The 24,938-nt window shown below is 37.1% G+C and overlaps 1 protein-coding gene across 1 annotated transcript in view; it reads right to left on the bottom strand.

Moving 5' to 3' along the window:
- Positions 1-24,938, bottom strand: part of ZNF804B (zinc finger protein 804B) — a 544,169-nt gene that overhangs the window by 81,453 nt on the left and 437,778 nt on the right. Inside the window, exon 2 of the mRNA XM_028120064.2 lies at positions 19,386-19,529. Within this exon, the coding sequence (XP_027975865.2) occupies positions 19,386-19,529 (144 nt within the window). The remainder of the gene's footprint in view (positions 1-19,385; positions 19,530-24,938) is intronic.

Raw genomic sequence — 24,938 nt, 5'->3', positions numbered from 1 at the left:
TTTTTTGTTCTATGTATAGAGCACAGGTAGAATAGATTTGGCATAATTCTTAAGGGCCTTAGGATTTTTGGGAATGGTAACAGAGCATTGGCTTCAACTTAAAGTCACCAGCTATATTAACCCCTAACAAGAGAGTCAGCTCATCCTTTGAAGTTTAAGGCCAGGCATTGACTTTCCCTCTGTAGCTAAGAAAGTCCTAGATGGCATCTTCTTCCAGTAGAAGACTGTTGTGTGTACACTGAGAATCTGTTGTTTAGTGTAGCCACCTTCATTAATTACCTTAGATCTTCAGGATAACTAGTTGCATTGTATACATCAACACTTGTTCCTTTACCTTACAGTTTCATGTTAAGGAGTTGACTTCTTTCCTTAAACCTCATGAACCGAATTCTTCTAGCTTCTAACTTTTCTTCTGCCACTTCCTCACCTCCTTCACTTTTCATAGAATTGAAGAGAGTTAGGGCTTTGCTTTGGATTAGGCTTTGGCCTAATATTTGAGAATGTTGTGGCCAGCTCAGTCTTCTATCCACACCACTAAATCTTTCTTCATAGCAGCAATCAGACTGTTTGGTTTTCTCATCATATGTGTGTTCACTGAAGTAGTACTCTTAATTTCCTTCAAGGACTTTTCCTTTGCATTCATAACTTGGCTCACTTTTGGCATAAGAAGCCTAGCTTTCAGCCTTTCTCAGCTTTGGACATGCCTTCCTTACTGAGTTTAATCTTTTCTAGCTTTTGATTCAGCGTGGAAGATGTGTGACTCTTCCTTTCACTTGATCACTTAGAGGCCATTGTAGGGTTAGGAATTGGATGACATTGATATTGTTGTATCTCAGGGAATGAGGGAGGCCTAGATGGGGCCTAGATAAGGGAGAGAGATGGGGAAATGGCCAGTTGCTGGAGCAGTCAGAATACACACATTTACCGATTAAGTTCGCTGTCTTATTATAGGTGTGGTTCATGCTGCCCCAAAACAGTGACAATAGTAACCTCAAAGATGACTGTTCACAGGTCACCATAACAAATATAATAATAATGGGAAAGCATGAGCTATTGCAAAAATTACCAAAATGTGACACAGATACACAAGGACCGCATATGCTGTTAGAAAAATGGCACCAGTAAACTTGCTCAACACAGGGTAGCCACAAATCTTCGTTTGTAAAAAATGCAGCATCGGTGAAGGACAATAAAGCGAAGCACAATAAAACATTATGCCTGCCTTTAATAATTCCATTTTGAGAACAAGCTCATTATATTATCTAGATGTGTGTTTCATAGTTTATTTGGGGATAGAAGTCAGAACGTTATATCACCTGTTTTAAAATTTTTAAGGTTATTTACTGAGATGACTTTATGGCGACATCAGAGATGCAGCTGCCTTTTCCCAAACAGATATGAGCTCATTTTAACAGTTCTCTGTCTAAAATTAATAGTCACACTCCAGGATAAAATATTAATGTTTTTATTCTCTGCACTGGAGTAGATACAAAACTACTTCTTATGAAAATTCTTGGCCCTGTTTTTCATGTGTTCTTCCAACCTATCCTTCCACAGTAGCCCATCTCTACACTAAGACAGGCTTACTTTAGCTTTGCCTCTTTCGTAGTAAGAATAAAGCACAGAGGTGTGTCTTTACTCTGCATATGAAATGGTTATATTCACACTTACCAAGAAGTCCTCAGATTCCTAGATGTGCAATACTTACCAAAAGAGGATTTCACTCTGCATTTATTTTTGTGCTCAGAATTACTTTGTAAATCATACAACCACATACCTTTGTGCCCTGGCACGATTTTATTGGTCATCCCATAGAATTAACTTTAAGAAAGCCATTGTTGTAGTTAGTCTAAGCACTCAGGATTAGTGAAAAATCTTTTAGAAAAAAGAGATTACCAGATTTGTGAGTTTAGGGTTTTTTCATAATACTCCTTAATTATCCTTTTTTAAATAAAGATTTTATTTACTTACTTGAGAGAGAGAGAGAGAAAGCCCGAGCGGGGGGCAGTGTGTGCAGAGAGAGAGAGGGAGAAGCAGACTTGGAACATGAGCCAAAGGCAGAAGCTTAACTGACTGAGCCACTTAGGCACCCCCTTTATTATCCTTTTAATATCCGTGGAATCAGTAGTAATGGGTGTTTTCTCATTTTTAATATTAGTTTGTGTCTTCTGTCTCTTTTTCTTTTTAGTTAGCCTATCTAAAGTTCTATCAATTTATCAATCTTTTTCCAGAACCAGTTTTAGATTTTATGTACTTTCTGTACTGTCTCCCTGTTTTCATTGATTTCTGCTCTAATTTTTATTTCTTCTCTTCTGTTTGCTTTGGACTTAATTTGTTCTTTTTTCTATAGTTTCCTAGGGTGGAAGCTTAGATTATTAATTTTAAGCCTTTCTTCTCTTCAGGTATAATATTCTACAATATAAAACTGTTTTGTAAACTCCACTTTGGTTGCATCTCACAAATTTTGATAAATTGTGTTATATTTTCATTTCAAAATATTTTAAAATTTCTTTTTGAGACTTTCTTCTTTGACTCATATCATTTAGAAGTGTGCTGTTTAATCTCCCGTTATGTGGAGGTTTCCAACTATCTTTCCACTATTGAATTCTGGTTTAATTCCATTTGGTCTGAGAACAAATTTTGTATGATTTCTATTTTTTTAAATGTGGATGTTTTTAATGACCAGAATATGGTCTATCTAGGTGAATGCTTCACATGAGCTTGAAAAGAATATCAACTGATCAAGTTGATTGATGACACTTTTCAGTTCAACTATCTTCTTCTTCTTTTTTTTTTTTTTAAAGATTTTATTTATTTGACAGAGAAAGACACAGCAAGAGAGGGAACACAAGCAGGGGACATGGGAGAGGGAGAAGCAGGCTTCCCATGGAGCAGGGAGCCCGATGTGGGGCTCGATCCCAGGACCCCGAGCCAAAGGCAGACACTTAACGACGGAGCCACCGAGGCGCCCCTCAACTATCTTCTTAATTGATCTTTTGCCTGCTGAATGTATCAATTACTGATAGAGAAGTGTTGGTCTCTTCAAGTTAGTAGATTTATCTATTTCTCCTTGCATTTCTTTCAAATTTGTCTCATGTGTTTTGACGCTCTGTTGTTAGGCACATACACGTGAAGCATTGTTATGTCTTCTCGGTGATTTAACCTCTTTATCATTATGTAATGCTGTCTTTATCCCTGATAATCTCCCTCTCTTTGAAGTCCTCTTTGTCTAAAATAAATATACCTACTCCAGCTTTCTTTTGATTAACATTAGCATAGGATATATTTCTCCATTACTTTACTTCATATCTAAAGTGGGTCTTCTGAACAACATGCAATTGGGTCTCTCTTCCTTTTTAAATGAACTCTGACAATCTGTCTTTTAATTGGTGAATTTAGACCATTAACATTTAAAGTGATTATTGATATAGTTGGATTAATATATGCTATACTTGTCACTGTTTTCTATTCATTTCTCTTTGCTTATTTTTTTTTTGTCTTCCACTCTTTTTCTGCCTTCACTGGTTTCAGTTGGGTATTCAACAGGATTCTATGTTTTCTCCTCTCTTCACATACCAGTTATATTTTGTTATTACTCCTTTTATCAGTTGTCCTTGATTTTGCCAAAAAAAAAAAATTACAATTATTCCAAGTTTTCTTTCACACAACCCTCTAGCACTGCATGGGGAGTGCAAGTATCCTATGACACAGTGTTTGCAATCCCTCCTTCCTGCTTCTTACAGAATTGCTGGCATTTATGTCCCTTATCCATAAGCTATAACCACTGAATACATTGTTGACAGTACTTGGAACAAATGGTTATCTGTTATATCAATTAAGAACAAAAAAACTATGTAAGACTTTACTTTACCTTCATTATTCCTTCTCTAATGCTCTCCCTTTCTTTATGTAGATGGAATTTTCTTTCCTTCTATAGAATTTCTCTTAACAGTTCCTTTAAGGCAGGTCTACTGGTGACAAATTACCTCAATTTTTATTTGTCTGAGAAAGTCTTTATTCATTTATTTTCTTTGTCTGAGTTTCTGCAGTTTGAATATGATACACCTAGGTGTAGATTTTTGTATTTTTTCTAAGATTCTGATTAGTGTCTCTGAGCTTCCTGGATCTGTAGTTTATTGTCTATAATTAATTTTGAGAAATTCTCAGTGATGATTACTTCAAATATTTCTTCTGCTTGCTTGATTGCTTTCTCTCTCTCTCTTTCTTCTCATTCAGGTAATACTATTACAAGTATTTTATATCTTTTGTAATTTTCCCACAATTTTTAGATTATCTTTTTCATTATTTTTTTCTCTTTGCCTTTCAGTTTTGGAAGTTTTAATAGGCATTTTTTCAAGTTCATTGATTCTCTCTTTAGCTCTGTCCAATCTATTGATGAGTCCCTCAAAGGCATTCTTTTCTGCTGCAGTTTTTAAAATTATTATTCCTAATATTTCCTTTGCTTTTTTTTATTAGTTTCCATCTCTCTGCTTACATTACCTATGTGTTCTGGTATGCTCTCCACATTTTCCATTAGAGCCATAAGCATATTAACCATAGTTGTTTTAAATTCTCAGTCTGATAATGCCAACATCTCTGCCACATTTGAGTCCTATTTGAATTCTTTTTCTGTCTCCTCAAACTGTATTTTTGGTTACTTAATATGTCTTGCAGTTATTTTCTTGAAAGCCAGACATGATATATTGGGTAGGTGAAATTGAGGCAAATATGCTGTTAGCATGAGGTTTTATGCATATCCAACTAGGGATTTGGCTATTTCCTTTTCTTGAAGCTATAATTTCATCAGAGGCTAAAATTTCATCTGGTGTCTGTGTATTTACCTCCCCTGTTGACTTTGGGTTTCTCTGGAGGCTTCTTAAATAAGATTGGAGATATGCCCTTCTTTCTGCTGTATTCATTCCTCTACCACTCTGCCGGAGCTCTACTGATGTGGTGGTAAGGTGTTGGCAGGAGGAGGTAAAGTGTTCTGTACTCCTGTGACTAGGTCTCAGCCTTTAGTGACCTGTTGGGCTACGACTTTCTCAAGTGCTTTTCAGGGCTGACCTCCTCCTCCCCTCACCATCCTTAGTGGAGACAGGAAGACTAAAGGAGGAGATGGGTATTTCTCTCCCCTGAGTTTGACAAAACAGTTTTTTTTCCCCCTTGAGGGCATGTCTTGTTAAGAAGCCCAGAGTGCTCTGATACATTTTTAAATGGAAACGTTTCCTCTCCCCCTGCCTGAAGCAGAGGGGGACTTTTTTCCTCTCTTTACTTTAAGAACAAGATAGGTCTCCTGGAGGTAAAATTTATAAAAGCCTAGTGGCCTGCTTGAGACAGCCCTCTCCCACATGAATTTTACCTCAGAGCTATCCTCACTGAGCCTCCAGCAATTTCTTGATTATAGGTTAGGTTTCCGTACACTCCTACTGATTCCCTCAAAATTCCCACACTTCAGTGTTGCTAAGTTGTAATTTCCTATATCCACCTGCCCCATTTTGGGGAAAGCAATTTGTCCTGTAAACCTCAGTTCTCTGGTAGATCCAAGAAGAGTTGTTGATTTTTCAGTTTATTTAATTTTTGTCTGGTTATGTGGATGGGAGTGACAACTTCCAAATTCTGTACATAATGGACCAGAAACAGGAAATATGTACTTATTTTTACATCTATAGAATACACAGTACCTAGCACAAATGATTTTTGAACAAATGACTGAAAGCGTGGATTACTGAATGAATGCCATATCCAACAGAATTACATGGAAATAAGAAAGAAATAATTAATTAGAACCGATTTACACATCACTCCTTGTCTTCTAGTCTCTGGCCTTATCAACATTTGTGGGCAGTGAGTTCTAGCCTGACCTACAGCTCTGCATTGTTTCAGCTACTTGATTTTAATGGGTATAATTTTATCACTTAAATTACCAGATTAACTTACATATTTATATATTAATTTATATATTTATCACTTATCAGATTAATTTATATTATATATATATGTATATATTACCAATTCGTATATATTATCATCTAGTGCCAGATCATACTTAATAGGTAAGGAGAAAAATATTGCCATTTGTAACATCTTGAACAATGTGAAGCTATCATTAGATAGCTTAGAGAACCATATAGAACAATAGAAGCTATCATTAAATATTGCAGGATTAATTTTATGCACAATTCATTCAGTATGGAGTTGTCATAATATGCTGAAATATTATGTCAAGAAGCTAGAACGTAAGCCGAAAAAACTAAAAAAATAGGCTAGGAAAGGTAAACCTATAGATCTGCAAATGCGAAAAGCATATACATGGTAAAGAACCAAGACTGTGCTGTATGGTTTTTCATGATATCTGACATCTGAAATACGTCAAAGTGAAGTTGCTGAATTGTGTTCAGAAAGTAAAAGCCCCATAGGTGTTGTGGTTCCAAGGATCTAACGCTAGGAGCAAATTATTATTTTTTTTTCTCACTGACAAGTCTCAGCCTGAGTTTAAATCAAACGACAGAAAGTTGTATTTAACTACAAATTCATACAATCATAATTTCAGAGATAAAAGATTTATTATTAAAAAAAGATTTGGGGTACCTGGGTGGCTCAGTCAGTTGAGCATTTGACTCTTGATTTCGGCTCAGGTCATGGTCTCGGTACCATGAGTATCTAGCCCAAAGTCAGGCTCCACGCTCAGCAGGAAGTCAGCTTGAGATCTTCTCTCTCTCCCTCTCCCTCTGCCCCTCCCCCCACTCTCTCTCTCTTAAATAAATAAAATAATTTTTCAAAAGAATTTATTAGAGGTCCTCCAGGGTAGCCACCATTCGATGAAATTATCCCTCAAATAATATTCTTTTTTTTTAAGATTTTATTTATTTATTTGACAGAGGGAGAGACACAGTGAGAGAGGGAACACAAGCAGGGGGAGTGAGAGAGGGAGAAGCAGGCTTCCCACTGAACAGGGAGCCTGGTGTGTGGCTTGATCCCAGGACACCGGGATCATGACCTGAGCCGAAGGCAGACACTTAATGACTGAGCCACCCAGGGGCCCCTCAAATAATATTCTTGAGAAATGAGCCTCTAGCTTCTCTTGGAAAGCACACCTTGTGCAATATGCCTCAATCTACTTTACTGAGCACTTACACTATATACTAGGCCCTGGGTTAAGATGTTCACATATTTTTTCATTAATTGTCATGATAACTCTCTGAGGAATAGAGGGTTGGTTCTAGTTTACTAAGAAAAAAAAAACATATTGGCCTACAGAGGAAGGAAGGAAGGAAGGAAGGAAGGAAGGAAGGGAGGGAGGGAGGGAGGAAGGAGGGAAGGAAGGAAGGAAGGAAGGAAGGAAGGAAGGAAGGAGGGAAAGAAGGAAGGAAGGAAGGAAGGAAGGAAGGAAGGAGAGAGGGGGAGGGAGGGAGGATACGCAATACAGCAGACAAGGCAGACCAATTGCCAAGGGGAGGGCAGCTGATATTAATCCAGAAAACTTCTGCTAGAGAAGTAAAACTGGAAAAGTGGAGGATGGGACTTGAAATAAGAAAACCAGTTAAAGTTTACAAAAGAGCAGACAAGGCAACATATCCCTTAGCCCACTCTGGCAGAAAATTGAGGCTTGCTCTATGGAGATACTGAACCAGGTAGGATTTAGTCTCAGGAACATCTGATACAGCTTAGGGCTAAGCTATAAAACCATTTAAATAAGGAGATTAAATGAAAATTTGCATACAAGTGAGATTTCAAATTTCTTTCCTGCCCACGACTTTCAAAAACTTCATAAATATTGACACTTGGAGGCCACTCAGTGAAAAGAAAAAAAAAATTACTACCCTATCACACTGTACTGAAGGTTGCCATCTGCCAAACTCAACCCATACAAATAAATTTTCCAATCAAATTTTTGGTCCCTCAGTTATAAATAGGAATGTCAGGTAAATAGCCAAGCATTACAAAATATTTGAGGAATGCCTCTAGCATGTGAACTGTGGATCAAATGTGTACTTGTTTGCTTTCTCTCTCACTCTCTGTCTCTATTTCCCCACACACATATACACACACACAATATGAAATAAGGTTCATATTGGAAAGCTAGAATTGTGCAAATCTCCCAGAATGTTGACATAAGCACTAAGGCACTGAAAAAAGTAAGAAAAATAAGGAATTTGGAAGATTCATTCTGGAATTCTAATATCCAAACAAGAGAATTTTGAAAGAGAAGAAAGACAGCAGATGAGGAAATGATCCAATATACTATTAAAAAATTTCCAAAACAAATGACATGACTTTCCTAATCGAAATATTCCATGGAATGGCCTGCACAGCAATTGAAAAGAGACTCAAAAGTCACTGCAGGATGTTATCATATTAGGAGTCTTTGGAACAGTGTGAATGGTCCTAATTCCCAGACTGCACATGTGGCATTCCCTCTGCCTGGAATATTCTCCCTCAGATAAATCAATGGCTCCTGTATCTTCTAAGTTTTGCTTATTCTCATCTTTTCTTTAAGGTCTTCACTAAAACCCCTAATTAAAATTCTATTTGCCCAGAGCACTCCCTACACACTACACTCTTTTATTTTCCTCCATAGCACACAGGTCTATCCAGGGCTCTATATATTTTATTATTTCTATCTCCCTTTTCAAGTTTTCCTGCACCCACTTTGATGTTAGCTCCACAAGGGTGGAGATGATTGGATGGTTTCCTACTCCCAGGATGTGGAACAGGGTCTGGTCCATAGCTGGCAGTAGATAAATGTTTGTTGTGTGAAGAAATGATGAAGAGACATGTCTAAAAGTTTTCAGAAAGAAAGGATTAGAACTGAAAATGACATATCACTTTTCAACAGCAACATTAAAAGCTGAAGCCTGGTTGAAAAGTAAATCAAGTATGAGAGTAGAATAAACACATTTACATTTACTGATAGACACGGGCCCCCAAATTTTCACCTCGTGTGTATAGGAAGCTTGTGGAGACTAGGTTCCACCGAAAGGAGGAAATAAGATATGGGAAGTCATGAGATAAAGGAAATGAGAAATACAATCTTGGAAAGAAGCAAAAGCAGTCACAGGATGTTGATAAAAAGCACGGTAGCTGTGCAGCAGGAACGGAGTGCAATCTACCTGGACTGGAGCCGAAAGACCGAGGACTCTACCATGCATTTCTCTAAAATAAGAAGGGGAAAAAAATCAAAATAGAACTGATCTATTGTCCCATGTATCTGATGTTTTTTTATTAAGATTTTGTCATTATATATGGTAAATAGTTCAGAGATAAATTAGTAATAGGCAGTGATACAAACCTGAGCAAATATAAAACTTAGGCAATTTCTAACTCCAGGAGAAAAGAGCTGTACAAGAAAGAAAACATAATCATAAAGTAATCATAGTACCTATGAAGCTCTGATGAAGAAAAACAATTTACAAGTCACAGTGATATAAATTCTGGGTATTGACTTAACGCAATAAAATATAAATCTTTATGGACTGACAAGATATAAGTGAAAATGTATGAAGGCAGAATAATATGTATAATACAATCACATTTTATGTTTACATTTTATACAAAAGTTTATGATTTGATGTAAATATTTAGAGACTTATCTAAAAAGATAGGGACCAAATTGTTACTATGTACTTTTATTCATTGTTCTCTACTTCTGTATTCTTTAATTTTCATGTTTTTTTGTTTGTTTGGGTTTTTTTCATTTATTTATTTTAGAGGGAGAAAGAGGGTGGGTGGGGGAAGGACAGAGAGAGAGGGAGAAAGAATCTTAAGTAGACTCCATGCTGAGCGTGGAACCCAAGATGGGGCTTGATCTCATGACCCTGAGATCACAGCCTGAGCCAAAACCAAGAGTCAGACACTTGACCTATAGCACCACCTAGACGCCTGTCTTTAATTTTTGATATAAACAAGTATTCAGGGGGACCTGGGTGGCTCAAATGGTTAAGCTCTGGCCTTTGTCTCAGGTCGTGATCTCAGGGTCTTGGGATTGAGTCCTCTTTCAGGCTTCCTGCTCAGTAGGGAGTCGCTCCTTCCTCTCCCTTTGCCCCTCCCCCCTGCTCGTGCTCTCTCTCAAATAAATAAGTAAAATCTTAAAAAAGATTTTTTTAAATAAATAAACAAGCATTCATGCATTCCTTTTAATAATTAAATTTTGTGTAAAATATAGATCCAAAACACAATTCAATTTTTACATCGTAGTTCCACTTTATTTGTGTCATAATTTAGTCATTATGTTTTTTTCATTGTATGTTTAGAATGTTTCCAGTATTTTTCTGTTTTAAACATCCTTATACATAAATCTTGAAATTCATTTGATTATTTTTCTAGAATACATGCCAGATGGAATTGTTGATAGAAAATTCCCATTTTAAAGTTTTTGATAAATAATCCAAACTGAACATCAAAAGACTGAAACACTTTATATCCTCACAAGGATTGTTTGACAGTGTTTATTTTCTCACATCTTGTCAACATTGGGTAGTAACATTCTTTTATCATATTTGACAACCTTAAAAAAAAAACTCTCCAAGTCTGTTATTTAGTTGATTATCAGTGATGTAGACCATGTGTTCATGTGTTTCAAGCCACTGACAATCTTTTGAATGCACCCATTCTCACACTTTCTCTCCTTGTCACTGCTGTAATGGCTTTGATCATCTCTTGTGGGCTCTTAGCCTCATATCTGATTACAGAGCCAAGCTCTCTCCTTCTGTACCACCCCTTAAACTGCTTCTAGATTTATTTTTCTAAATCACAAATCTGATCATATCATTTGCTTGCTTAGAAGCCCTTGAAGACTAGTAATTTTCTACAAAATAAAGTCTAAAATTCTTAAAAGGGCACACCACATCAGCATTTATGAGCTAGATATTTTCTAAATTATAAAAAGGGGTTTTTATGACAACTTTTCTTCAGTAATTACAAAGAACCTGGGATTGGGGTCCCATCTTGTTTACTACAACATTCAACTTTCTCTACTTAAGAAGTGATTAGGGAATGACATCACCAAGATGGCAATTAAAATTGTTCCTGATTTTACTCCCCTTCACAAGAAGAACAATTAGTAACTATTTAAAAGCAAGATACCACAAAGAGAATCATAGAAAATGGGAGTGAGGATGAAGCACACCCCACACCTCAGTGACCAAGACAGACCACATTAGAAGGGGAAGAGAAGCAGCTACTCCTTGACCATATTGCCCCTCCCCCAGGCCAGGGAAGCACCACGTGGAGAGATCTCCCCTAAGCTTCTGGTTCCTGGGTGGGGGGTGGGGGGTGGGGAAGAACCTGGGGGAGGGGCAACCAGCACCCATAGCATTGTTGGTCACTTGTGAGAGCCCCAACTCTGATCTGGCCCTGCGGGTACTGCAGGAGAATCTGTGGGCTCCGCTACTGGGAATGTGGGAGGGCTTGCCACAATGAGCACATAAATCTCGGCGGACCCAGTTGAAATGCCCAAGTAGTAACACAAACCAGAGGCTTTGCTCATTAGCAGAACCAGATCACTAGTGTACTCTGGCCAGGGAACTCTTTGGGGTGCAGGTCTGCCTGATTTGGATCCTAAAAATGAGGAGTTTTGCTGGCCCTAGAGCCTGGTTTGCCCAATCCAGGCTGGGAGCTGAGTTTTAGCCCCACTGGTCTGGAGAATGTCTCCAGGCTCCATCTGACCACAGGGGCTGGCCACAACTTCCCAAAGTTGTGTGGCCCAGTGATGCTTGAGCAGAGAGGTGAGTGGACAGAATGGATTACCCCCAGATCAAACCCAGTACGAGGCATACAGGCAGGGGGATTAATTCATAACAAAGGCTGAGGATACCCCCAGCTCCTCCCAGTGGGAAAGCTTGTTCAAGAAATTTAGAGTTACCTGAAGCAACCCCTTCCCTGCCCACCCAGACAAGGGAGCTGAGACACAATTCTACCACTAGAAGAGAACAGGAGTGAGGCTCTTTCACATGGGTTTTGGCAATGATTTCTTTGATATGACACTGAAAACACAAGCAGCAAAATAAAAAAATAAACAAGTGGGTCTAAATGAAACTAAAGTACTTCTGCAAAGCAAAAGAAACCATCAACAAAGTGAAAAGATAACCTCTGGAATGGGAAAAAATATTTGCAAACCATATATCTGATAAAAGGTTAATATCCAAAATATATAAAGAACTCATACAACTCAATAGTGAAAGAACCCAAATAACTCAATTTAAAAATGGGCCAAGGACCTGAATAGACCTTTTTCAAAAGAACATATACAAAAGACCAACAGTACAAAATAAAGATATTCAACATCCCTAGACATTAGGGAAATGCTGATTAAAACCACAATGAGATACCATCTTATGCCTGTTAAAATGTCCATCATCAAAAAGACAAGAGTTAACAAATGCTGGTGTGGATGTGGAGAAAGGCGAACTTTTGTGCACAGTTGGTGGAATTGTAAATTGTTACAGCCACTAAGGAAAACAGTGTGGAGGATCCTTAAAAAGTTAAAAATAAAACTACCATATGATCCAGCAATTCCAGTTCTGGAACAATATATTCAAAAAATACAAAAACACAAACTCAAAAGATAACTGCACCCCCATGTTCACAGAAGCATTACTTATAATAGCCAAGACATGGATACAACTTAAATATCCATGGACATCATACAATGGAATATTATTCTGCCACAAAAAAATGAAAAAATCCTACCATTTGTGATGTGGATGAAACTTGAAGGTATTATACTAAATGAAATAAGTCAGAAAAGACAAATATTGTATGATCTCACTTACGTTAAAACTCAAAAAAAAAAAAAAAAACTCATAGAAAAAGAGATCAGGGTTGTGGTTACCAGTTGTGGAGCAGGGGGAGAGGGGATTGTAGGAAGATTGTCAAAAGGCACAAAAGTCCAGGTATAAGATAAACACTAGAGATGTAATGTATATGATAAGTGCAGCTAACAGGGCTATACGATACATAGAAAAGTTAAGAGAGTAAATCCTAGGAGTTCTCATCATAAAGCAAATTTTTTTTTCTCTTGTAATCATTTCACAATAGAGGTAAATCAAACCATCATGCTATACACCTTAAATTTACACATTAATATATGTCAATTATTTCTCAATAAGACTGGGAAAAAAAGGAAGCAATCAATGGTTGATGAATGTACTGATGTAGGTCAGAGTAGCATGGCAATTGTAGAACCTTATTCGGCCACTCATTCTTTTTAAAAAAATATTTATAAAGTCATTACTTTGTGCCAAACACAGCTCTACATTTGAGAGAGACAGGGATATGCGGCCAATAGAACCAACAGTACCCTGCTCCTCTCTTTATGGAACTAATAGTAGGGAAGAGGGGACAGGGTGAAAAAAATGAAAAAGAACCTGTTTTTACAGAGTAATAAGCAATGGCGTGCTGATATACTGACACTCTGGAAAAATCAAACAAAACCCAACAAGCCCTGTTTGCAGTGCCTATGGATTCCCCACCACATACCATGGCTGATTTCTTAAACCAAGCTACCGATTGTTTAAGAACCAGCTCACAGAATTCTTATATATTGAACAAGTGGCTCTGGAGAGCCAGCATAGGTCGAGTCCAACCACCACTGAGTGCTGACAGGGTACTAAGATTTGGAGAACTGACAACTGTCTACATGAGGTAGAAGGCGAAGGAGAGATCCCTCAGAGCACGTGACACAAATGCAAAGAACCAGGAAGTTGAAGGTCAAACGGAAGAACATTGCAGAGAGATACATGCCAAATGTTTTAAGGCAGGAAAGTACTTGGCACACCTGAGATACAGAAAGAGCCAGAATATAGATTTTTAATTTATTTTTCCGTCAGGAGACAACCTTAAGATTGAAAAGCCTCTTAGCCAGGGTGAGAGCAGTATTTTAGCAAAGCCGAATGATGAGTCGGAAGCTAAGATCAGCTTTGGGTCTTCTGTACTTTTTTTGCTGATGGAGGTTCCAATTGCTGCTGGCTGACTCCAGGGGGTGGAGGATGGGGGAGGTGAGGAATATATATAGACCAGAAAGTTGGGTTTATAGAATGCAAAATATAGAGATAAATAGTATTTTATGTTACCAACAAATATGTTTCTGAGAGTTTCCTCCCTAGATATTTGAGTTTATATTTCTTCAATCTTGCTGACCCTACAAATTAACCAGACCTTGAAGTTTTGTGGCTACATTAAGAGGACTAGTAACTTAAACATACTGTGCTGAAATATATTATTAGGCTAATTTGGGCAGTATCTGGAGAAAATATAAATCATACTGTAGGAACAAAGCAAGGCGTAACTGGACTGAATTTCTTTAGCAGTTTTGGGTCTTTTCCTCTTGGAGACAAGATGGCAAAAATGATTCTGTTCTGTTCTTTTATCCTGCGCAGGTAGAGTTGGGGAGAATCCAAAACAATATTTTAAGAATGAATCAGCTGGAGTTCAAATTCAGGCTTGACAAGTGAACAGCTCCTCCTGAGTGAAAATAAATCCAATTGTGAAGCAAAGGAAGATTAGGAGGATTAAATGTCACATGTGGAGGATCTAAAAGTGGATTTGTTTTTTATTATTGAAGATATTTTTATGGCTTATTTGTATGGGGATCAGGCTCCTTTGTTTTTTCTAAATTGAGATGAGCCAGGATGCCTCTGGGGCAGGAGAGATTTTTGCTGCATGTGAGGATGTGTGGTTTTCATTTCAGTATTATGCACTTGCGGTTCACCATCTTGAGAAAGGAATTATGACTTGTGGATAGTCTCACAAGGAATTAGTTGTTATTAACATGTTAGTTATATTAATAGTTACACTGCTGTCTTCATCCAAGTGACTATAATTTGTATATACATTCAAATTGCTTTAGTGGTAATGCTCAACATTTATACGGAATTATAAGAAGTTCAAAGCAATAGCTAACATAACTTGAGTTATTTCCAAAAACGTGAGTTATATGAGAGTTGGGTTGTCAAAGCTTTTAGAAATTAATTTTTCCCCTTGCTGAATAAATATAAAAAAATCAGCTTTTTTACTGTTAAGCTATCCTTTTCTATCAATAATACCTAAGAAAAATATCTTAATTTTTGATCAAATTATAGAAAAATAATATTAAATTCCAAATGGAACTAATTTAAAGCTATGAATCTCAGACTATTTTACTTTATTCTTTAAAGTTATGTATTGACTTACTTCTCTAGAATTACAATATATCTCTGCATAATATAATCCTTGTAATAAAATAACACATGATACTGCTATTTAGATACAAGATAATATAAAAGCTTTAGAAATCACTTACTGAACTGAAGGATCCTAAATAATTATAAGAATTCAGTTTCCTTTGCTTCCAGCTCTATGCTATTCTATTAATGAATAACAGACTTAATTTCATGTGAATTTAGATTCACTTCAAAGTATACCAAAAAGACCATCTTGTTGGAAGTTTAACAGAAGAGGCCAGATATTTTGTCTGAATCCACATGGAAAATAAAATTATAGAAGCTATTCATATTACTCAGGCCAAAAAATGCTCTCAGCCAAATCCTCACCACTATCATTATAATCATCATCACAATCAAGAGGAGCCCTTACTGAAGCAAGAACCAAATAGACATATTTAGCTTTGGGATTTGAAAAAAAAAAAAAAAAGACATGCATGTTTTACTTTAGTGCATACTTCTTTTTTCTGTACATAAAACTCAGTTTCATTTAAAATTCAAGCTATTGTCAAAATTTTGGGCTAAAAGAAATCTTTAGATAAAAGTATTTCAACATTACCCAAGAAAGCAGTTTTCCAAGGTCTACAGCAACTTTAATTATTCCATTGTTTTCCAAAGCGGGCAGCTTGGACAAAATTCTGCACAATGTTAATAAGTTTTGATCAAAGAGAATTTGGAAAATGCTGTTAAATCCGCTTACCATGAGATTTCAGCTCTTTGAATATCCAGATATAAGTTGTCAATCTATTCATTAAATACACAGGAGCATATGTTGAAATACAGCCACGAGATGGGAGGGCATCCCAGGCAGAGGGAAGATTATGAGCCAAGATGAGCAGGTGGGAAAGCATAAGGCATCTTTTGAGAAACTGTAGGGAAATTCTGGAGTTGCAGGAGATAAATCTGGAAATGGAAGCAAGAGCCAGACTGTGGACATTTTGAATTGACAGACTAAGTAGTTCAGACTTTTGAAAAAGTCAGTCATCACCCATTGAATGTGATAGTTTGAGAAGATTAATTTGGCTATAAATGGATAGCCTGGTTTGGAGGAGGGAAAATAATGGAGGTGGGGAGTCCAGTTCAAAGGTCCCAGCAGATTCAAGAGTGAGATTAAATATGAATGGTGAAAAGAGATTCCAAAATGAAAAATGAGAGCAAGATCTATTGCAAAAGAAGAATGAGAGAAACGAGAAACAGTTTCAAAGATTTTTAAAGAGCTCTTCAGGATAGTGATGGTGACTTTGGTGGCCATAATGAGTCTTTGGCAGTTTCTCTGTGTTCCACTCATGCTTTATAACTGCCACATGTCCTGAGAGAGGTTTCTATCATATAGGACCTACCATCCTTGACTACATGGTTAATTTCTATTCATTCTTTAAAAATCCCAGCTCACTTGTCATCTCTTCTTTCTTAAATCAGTTTTATAAGTTTTCTTGGTATCTTAGGTATACAGTTTCTAGAACACTTAAACCAATGTATTTTAAAGGTAGGTTGACATGTCTGTCTCCCCAGTTAGAATGCAGGCTCCCTGAAGTTAGAGACCAAATTGGTCCATTTTTCACAACTAGCACAATAGTACATAGCTGAAACTCAATCACTGGTGAAGGAACATAACCAAGGAAGGTTAGAATGCTGGTAAACCTACAGGAAAAAAAAAACAAAAACAAAAAACAGAAATAGATGCACAGATGAAATAAAAGGATTGAGGAAAGGTGGTTTTTTCCAACATGTTGGAAAGTCAATGGAAATAAGACTGGAGAAACTAATAAGGGAAATGATCAGGCAGAATTTCAGAGTACAAGGGAGGCTGTGGCATGCAGATAAGGTGTGGAGAATTCATCCCCTTTATAGTCCAAACACTTTCAACAGTTTTGAAAAGATGCCCTGTGCTCTTCTATTTCCTCGCCTTAGATTCTTGTGTTTCCACAGTCAAGGATGCCATCCCATCTTTAGCCTCCATTTCAACATCTCCTCATGCGTGTTTAAAGTACAGATCAATGTAGCTAACCCATGAGAACCTTCTCTGGTTACTTATATACTGTATGTATATATACTGGGAGTTTATATATATGTGGCCTAAAGACCACCTACATAAAATCCTCTGGGAGTGATTCTTATAGGGAATTTCTCTTTATAGACATATATCATCTAATAAATGACAAATGGATGATAGAATCATTTTACAACTCCAAATGAAGTAAGGGATTTAAACAAATGATCATCTATGGCTACAAAAAACATTAGTGGAAAAATGTAAGTGATGTACTTAATGATGGATGGTTCAAACTGGTAGCATCCAAACCCATTTCTTAAACTTACAGTCATAAAAATAGAGACAACTAAACATCATATGCCTCTTTATGGAAGGATACAAAATGCCTTGTGATATATTTTTGCCAAGAAAAAAATGAACTGGAATTTGTTCAGATCTCTATACGTAACAATCAGTTTAAAAGAAATACAGAAGACACAGAAAATGAAAAAAGACAGCACTGGGTTGCATTCAGCAAAACCCTGAATATGTCCAGTTTTCTCAGCAAATAAATTGCAAGAAATCAAATGTAAAAAGGAACTGGAAAACCTATAGTTTAACTATATATTAAAAGAATCTTAAAGACGTGTCAACCAAAAGTGTGGATGTTTTTGGATCCTGATTTCAAAAAACCCGAATTTAAAAATCATTTATGAGACAACTAAAGAAAAAAGATCACCAACTGTTATTAAGATACTACTGTTACTTTTTAGGTATGACAGAGGCTATGTTGTGTAAGCACCATTCTCCATCGTGAAACACTTTCAGACGAAATAACATGATGCCTGGAATTTGCTTCAAAATAATACACGGTGGCAGCGGGTGGGGGGGTGAGGGGTGGGGGTCGAAAGGAAAGGAGATCGAAGCTGGAGCTGGATGGTAGCCACGTAGTTCAGTTTTAAATATGCTTGGAAAGTTCCATTTTGTATCATTTTAAAATGCAAGTTCTTGGGCCCCCTCAGAACTACTGAATTACAATACTGGAAGGAAAGTCTGGGAATCTGTGTTATTCAGTTCCAAAGTGATTATGATGCACACTAAGATTTGGGAATCACAGTCCTAAAACAGTTTATTCCAGGTCCTTCCTCTTGTCCAAGAAATATGGCCAATTATCGATACATGCTACATCTTTAAAGATAGAAACCGATTCCTTGCATCTCTCAAGGCCAAGGATTTTGGATGCACTCAGAAAATACTGGCAACGTTAGTCAAGATATTTATTGTTGTTTACTCTGAATAAATATTTTAGGTCTAGATTATACAAGACTTACCCACACGTTCCAAGATATCAGGTCCGTTTGGCATCAGGAGTGTGTACCTCCTCACAGCTGTCAGCAATAATCCTCTGGCCAAATGGGATTTCTTTCTTAGGGGTATTTAACACTCCCAATTCCTAAATGGCCAATATCTCCATACCTCATGCAACAAGGATAAAATCTAACAGAATAAGAATAACAGCCTCCTCTCTCACAGAGAGATGGAAATAGAGAATATTAGCAGCCATGTATAGACTATCTAAACCGATAATGTATACATATGACCTCTTAAGAAAAAGAAATGAAGCATTTCTATCTGAATTACCTCTCAACTTAGCCTCCCTGAATTTTTGTTTGTTTGTTCATTTGCAATGGTTCATCTAGTAAGTTAACCATTTTGACTCTCTTAAGAGGGTATTCTTTATTTTTTCCCACAGTCCTAGGATTCCCTAAACCTCAGAAGTTTTGAAAGAACACTATAATCAATTCTGTCCAGTGTTCTGGTTCTGCCACTGACTAGTTAGGTGGTTTTAAATGTGACACTCTTTTTACTGGGTTCTGGTTTTCCCATATGTAAAATTCTCAAATAAATATCAGTCTACTTTTAGATCATCTTTAAATTCACCTATAGGTTTACAATACTTCTAGGAAAAAAAATATTTCACCTAACACTTAAACAGAAAACAAACTTTGAAGAAAAATAAATAAATAAAACGGTTTCACCTCAAAAAATAATATTTCACCTAACACTTAAACAGAAAACAAACTTTGAAGAAAAATAAATAAATAAAACGGTTTCACCTCAGTATCCTAGATGACAATAAAGAAGGTCGAATGCATACATTCTATTCTGAAGGTATAAATCTAGGAATGAAAAGGATTTCCCACACTTCGGCTTACCTGCTTATGAGCGTGATCGTAAGAATTAATATGATTGTCAAACTCCTGGTGCTTGTGATACTGCTTGTCACATAATTCACAGTAAAAGTTTGCCTTTACATCTTCCAGGGCCTTTGCTGTGGACTTCTCCTTTTCTGGAAAATCCTTTAAAGAAGGCAAAAATGTTGGTTATATTTCTCTCTAATAGCATAACTAGATCTCATGTTAATGAAGTTGTTATTTAATTTTACTGTGACTTAAAGAATATGGTGAGACTCATCAGTTTTTGGAAATTCATGGCACTCTGGAAATAACTTTCAGCTCAGCCTTATTCCTAACTTATCAACCAACACATAATGAACTCTCTCAAAGAAGCCCACAACTGGGGCGCCTGCATGGCTCAGCTGGTTAAGCGGCTGACTCTTGGTTTGGGCTCAGGTCATGATCTCCTGGGTCATGGGATGGAGCCCTGTGTTGGGCTCCCCGCCCAGAGAGAGTCTGCTTGAAAATTTCCTCCTTCCGGAAAAATGAAGGGTGCGGGGGAATCGGAGGGGGAATTGAACCATGAGAGACTATGGACTCTGAGAAACAAACTGAGGGCTCTAGAGGGGAGGGGCGTGGGGGGATGGGTTAGCCCGGTGATGGGTATTAAAGAGGGCACGTACTGCATGGAGCACTGGGTGTTATATGCAAACAATGAATCATGGAACACTACATCAAAAACTAATGATGTAATGTATGGCGACTAACATAACATAATAAAATAAAATTAAAAAAAAAATTCCTCCTTCTGCCATTCCCCCAACTTGCATGCCTTCACTCTCTCTCAAACAAATGAATAAATCTTAAAAAAAAAAAAAAAAAAAAGCCCACAACTGCAGTCTGGTCATTCTCTTCCCATTCATTTTCAGGTTGTGGTTCTGCTGACTCAGCACCATTTCCTCTGACAATCCAATGACGGATCTCAAACACAAGCTGCCACTATGTCTGTGGAGCACCCATTAGTGCGAGGTCTCTTTACTATAATATTTAAGGGAGACATTGATTGCATTGTCTTACATCCTTCATCTACTGCTTCATGTATTTTAGCCTCACTGAAATTGTCAGTATTGGGACTTGCTATTCTCAGCACACGATGCCTATTCCCACCTGGTTAAATCGGTGAGCTCCTACTCCCTTCCTAACACCCAGCTCTTTGTCCCCTCTGGAACGCTTTCCCATGACTTTATCAGGAGGACAAAGCCTCCATTTTGTTTCTTGTTACCAAACACATCTACGACCATTCATAAACTTTCCTTCTTCTTATATTACCCCATATATTTTTGTGTTTCACCCAATGCCATCTTCAGCCAAGTGATCTGTCTACTCCATACAGTCTCCATGGGTGATCTTCCTTCACACTACAGCTAGGGTCTTATTTATCCATCAGCTCTGACTCCAGGATAAGCTTCTTCTACAGGCATTGGTTCATGCTAGATGCTGTCAATGGGTTTACCACATATTTTTCAAACAATTTTGACTATGCTCTCTCTCAAACAGTTTTGGTCACATGGTTCCTCTGCTTAAACTCCTCCCAAGCAGGGAAGAATAAAGTCAGAGGTATTATAATAGCGTTGTATGGTGGCAGATGGCAGCTATACTCGTGGTGAGCATATATATAGAGAGATGTTGAATCACTATGTTGTACACCTGACACTAACGTCACTTTGGGTGTCAATTATACTTCACTTAAAAAAAATAATATAATCCTCCTGAATTCTCTCAATGCCTATAGAATAATAGTGATGAATACTCACTGAGCATAAACTATGTGCCAGTTATTAAGCTAAGTATGTGATGAATTCTCTCATTTATTCCTCACACTAACCCTATAAAAATAAGTTCTTTTTTTAATCTACATCTTACAAATATATTAATCCTCACTTAGAATCACACACTCATGGTCACTGAGTTAGTAAGTAGAGGGGGGAATTTGAATTCAAATACCCTATGCCTAACTCCCTTGTTAATAAACAGTTGTGCTTTAGCATCTCCCTTAGGGCCAGTCCTCTTAATGCACCATACAAACTCCTTCCTACCTCATCAGTGTCATATTGTATCAATCCCTGCTCCCATATTACCCTCTTTAATTCTATCATCAGACATGTCACATGATATTAAATGATCTGTTTTCAGGTCATTCGAGGGCAGGAACTGTTTTATTCATTTTTGCATCCACAAAAATATGCCAAACATATTGTCTAGCACAGAGTTACCTATTTAATATGTATTACAAAAATTAATGAATAATAGTAGCTCACAGGTTTATGCCTCCATCACTCTGCAAGTTTTCCATTATCCCCATGCCTAAATAAAAGAATGACTGGCACATGGATGATATCAAGTAAATATGCATAAAAAAATGAATGGACAAAATAAAGGATGGATTTTAGTTCTGTTTCTCTAAAATGACTAACCCTCTATAGAAAGAAATCAGGCGATAAACCTAAATCTCAGGGCTGTTGCTGACCAGATAAGAAAGCAAGCACAGGGAAGAGAAGCAGATTATCACAGGGTTGGGGTGAAGAGATGGAGCAATTAATTTGGACATGGAAACAGAATGATTCAAGCCCAAATATAAGTGGCTAACACATATGGCATGAAGGCAGGAAGGACATGAGTACCATTCACAAACAATAAAACTAGACCAAACATCTACAATGCCTATCTAAGAGAGTGAAAGCAGGAATTTGGTTATATTATCAGCTGATGGGGCATATAAAAACTACTGACAGGATGTAACCAGTAATGAGAATGTGGACCTCAATTTCAGGACAAAAACCCAGTTGCTCAAAGAATGGAAATAATGGCTTGTTAATGGTGTCCCTTGAGAGTTGAGGCAGAAGTACAGCATTGAGGTAGAGCTCAACCTTTGGAACCGTAGGCTTACATCAGGGGAAAGCGTTCGTTCTCATCCCCTCTTTCTCACTAGGATTTTTTTTTTTTACATGTCCTTTATATGTTGTATACAATTTCAAAGGCTGGACTGGAACTAGGGACTTCTTGGGTTTACTCACAGTTTTTCTTCCTTTATTATAACACTGGAATAAGAGCCTTAGAAAAGTGACCATGTGCCTTGGACATTGAGCACTTCCTCCTCAGTGCTCAAAAGTGCCTCAGCTTCACTAACGGAGGCAGGCTGGCAACTGAGAATTGAGAGTGGCGAAAAATATAGTTTCATATTATTCCAGATTATGTAGAGGATTTTATAACAACAGTTCAATGACCAGGGGTGAGGCTCCCTCAATTACTCCTGGTATCTTCATTTAAACAGCATTTATTTCTAAAACACCCTTCAATTATGATATTAAATGAATTTCAGTGTAACATATTGTACTTATAACAGAGTTCTACCAATATTTTCACCATCTCCTATGAGTGTTCACGTTTTACAGTCATCAGACTAAATTATATACCCCATTTCTTACTTCATTTTTCTTGCCAGGAAGAGGTAACAGCTATTCCCACTTTCCTTCCTTCTAGGGGATTAACGATATTCCCCAGGATGTATCCTAGTACCCTTATTAAGAGAGGAGGAACACACATGGAATATAAATGCCATTAGCAAAGCATACACACGGAGTTCACAATCCAGTGGGTCTATCAAGTCCAGAAGTAAGAGCATAAATTTAAAAGCAGATGAGTGGAGGTCAGAAATGGGGAAGCTGAGACCTGAGAAGAGAAATCTCGTGCACAGGAGAACACAAGCCAAGAGCTGGGTAGGGCTAGAAGAATCACAGAGGAAAAGAAAAAAAGTAAGCTTCCTTAAGCATCTTTGGCAAAACTGGAAACTGAGGTTGGAGCTATAGCTGACTTTTAGTTAAAGAACCATAACCCAGTAGCCTGTGATATCACCCAGTGTGAGGTGAGCCCGTTCTCAAGTGTGAAGTTGGAGCTGAGTTGGTCTAGCTGTATGTACCAGAAGGCTGGAAGGTAAGGGCTCAATCTAGTAGACTAGAAAGGGAGGTATCACGTAGTCTAAGTACCATTTAGAAGGCAATTTATGTTTAGTAATTTCATGAGTTCTATCAAATCAGGCAATGGTAAAGCAAGGCACACTTTCCACTGTGTCATGCTGCTTCATCCATCCATCTAACCACATACTCATCCAACCAACCATTAAGCACTGATACATTCAAGAATTGCTAAAAAGAGAATTACCCTACAATCCAGTAATCGCACAATCTGGTATTTACCCCCCAAATACAAAAGTACTAATTCAAAAGGATATATGCACCCCTATGTTTATTGCAGCATTATCTACAATAGTCAAATTATGGAAGCAGCCCAAGTGTCCATGGACAGATGAATGGATAAAGAAGATGTGGTACCTACTTACAATGGAACATTCCTCAGCCCTAAAAAAAAGAATGAAATCTTGCCATTTGCAACAACATGCATGGAACTAGAGAGTATAATGCTAAGCGAAATAAGTCAGTCAGAGAAAGACAAATTCCATATGATTTCACTCATATGTGGAATTTAAGAAACCAAACAAATGAACAAAGGAAAAAAAAGGTGGGGGGGGAGACAAGCCAAGAAACAGACTCAAGTACAAGGAACAAACTGACAGTTACCAGAGGGGAGGTAAGTGGGGGATGGGTGAAAAAGGTGAAGGGGATTGAGAGCACACTTATCATGATGAGCATTGAGTAATGTGTAGAAGTGTTGAATCACTATATTGTACACCTGAAACTAATACAACTTTGAATGTTAACTATACTGGAATTAAAATTGAAAACTTAATAAAAAATAAAAATAAAATAAATAAAGATAAATAAAATTTTGTTATTTAACAACAACAAAAAGCAACTGTTATTAAGCAACTTCTAAATGTCAATTTCTTAAAGGGTCTTGACCTCAGAAATGTACAGTCTGAAAGGGGACGATTACATGTAAAATGCTGAACGACTGTAAATTGCAATAGAGTGATGATCACAAATTGTTATAGAGCATTACCTAGTTTGGACTAGTTAAGAATAATTAGAGGAAAAAGTCACGGTGTTTTTTTCTCTTTCTCACGTAGCATTAGATACATGGTAAGCACTCAGAATGTTCTTGTCTTTTTGTTAAATGACAGGATACTTTCACTGGTCAAATAACTTGGAAGGCAACTTAAGATGACATTTGTTCTCTGAAATAATTACACAATCTTTAAATATAGAAGAGACACAGAATAAATATGAAAGATGTAAAAATAGCTACCTATTCTCAGTATCAATAAATTTAAAAAATTAAAAAATGAATAAAATTCACAATAATACACTTGACACACAAGACTTCACATACAATTCTACCATTGATTTGCTAGTTACTCAAAGTTCTCTTCTCACACTTTGCCTAAAAGAGGGAGCTTTAGAAGCTTATTTAACAGAAAAAAACTAACATTTATGAAGTGAAAGAAAGCTTCATTTTAACTGTTCTCAGTGGTTCATTAAAAGATTGAAAATGAATTATAAATTGAATATGACAGTTATCTTAAGAAGAGTCATTTTTAAAACATTAGGTATTGCCAGGGGGCATTTTATGTTTCAG

Source organism: Eumetopias jubatus, unplaced genomic scaffold (genome assembly GCF_037043125.1).
Source record: "Eumetopias jubatus isolate StellerSeaLion01/CBP00866 unplaced genomic scaffold, mEumJub1_p1.0 scaffold_14, whole genome shotgun sequence".
NCBI lineage: Eukaryota > Metazoa > Chordata > Mammalia > Carnivora > Otariidae > Eumetopias > Eumetopias jubatus.
Note: the sequence above shows the minus strand (reverse complement) of the source record. Positions and strands in the feature narration are given on the sequence as shown.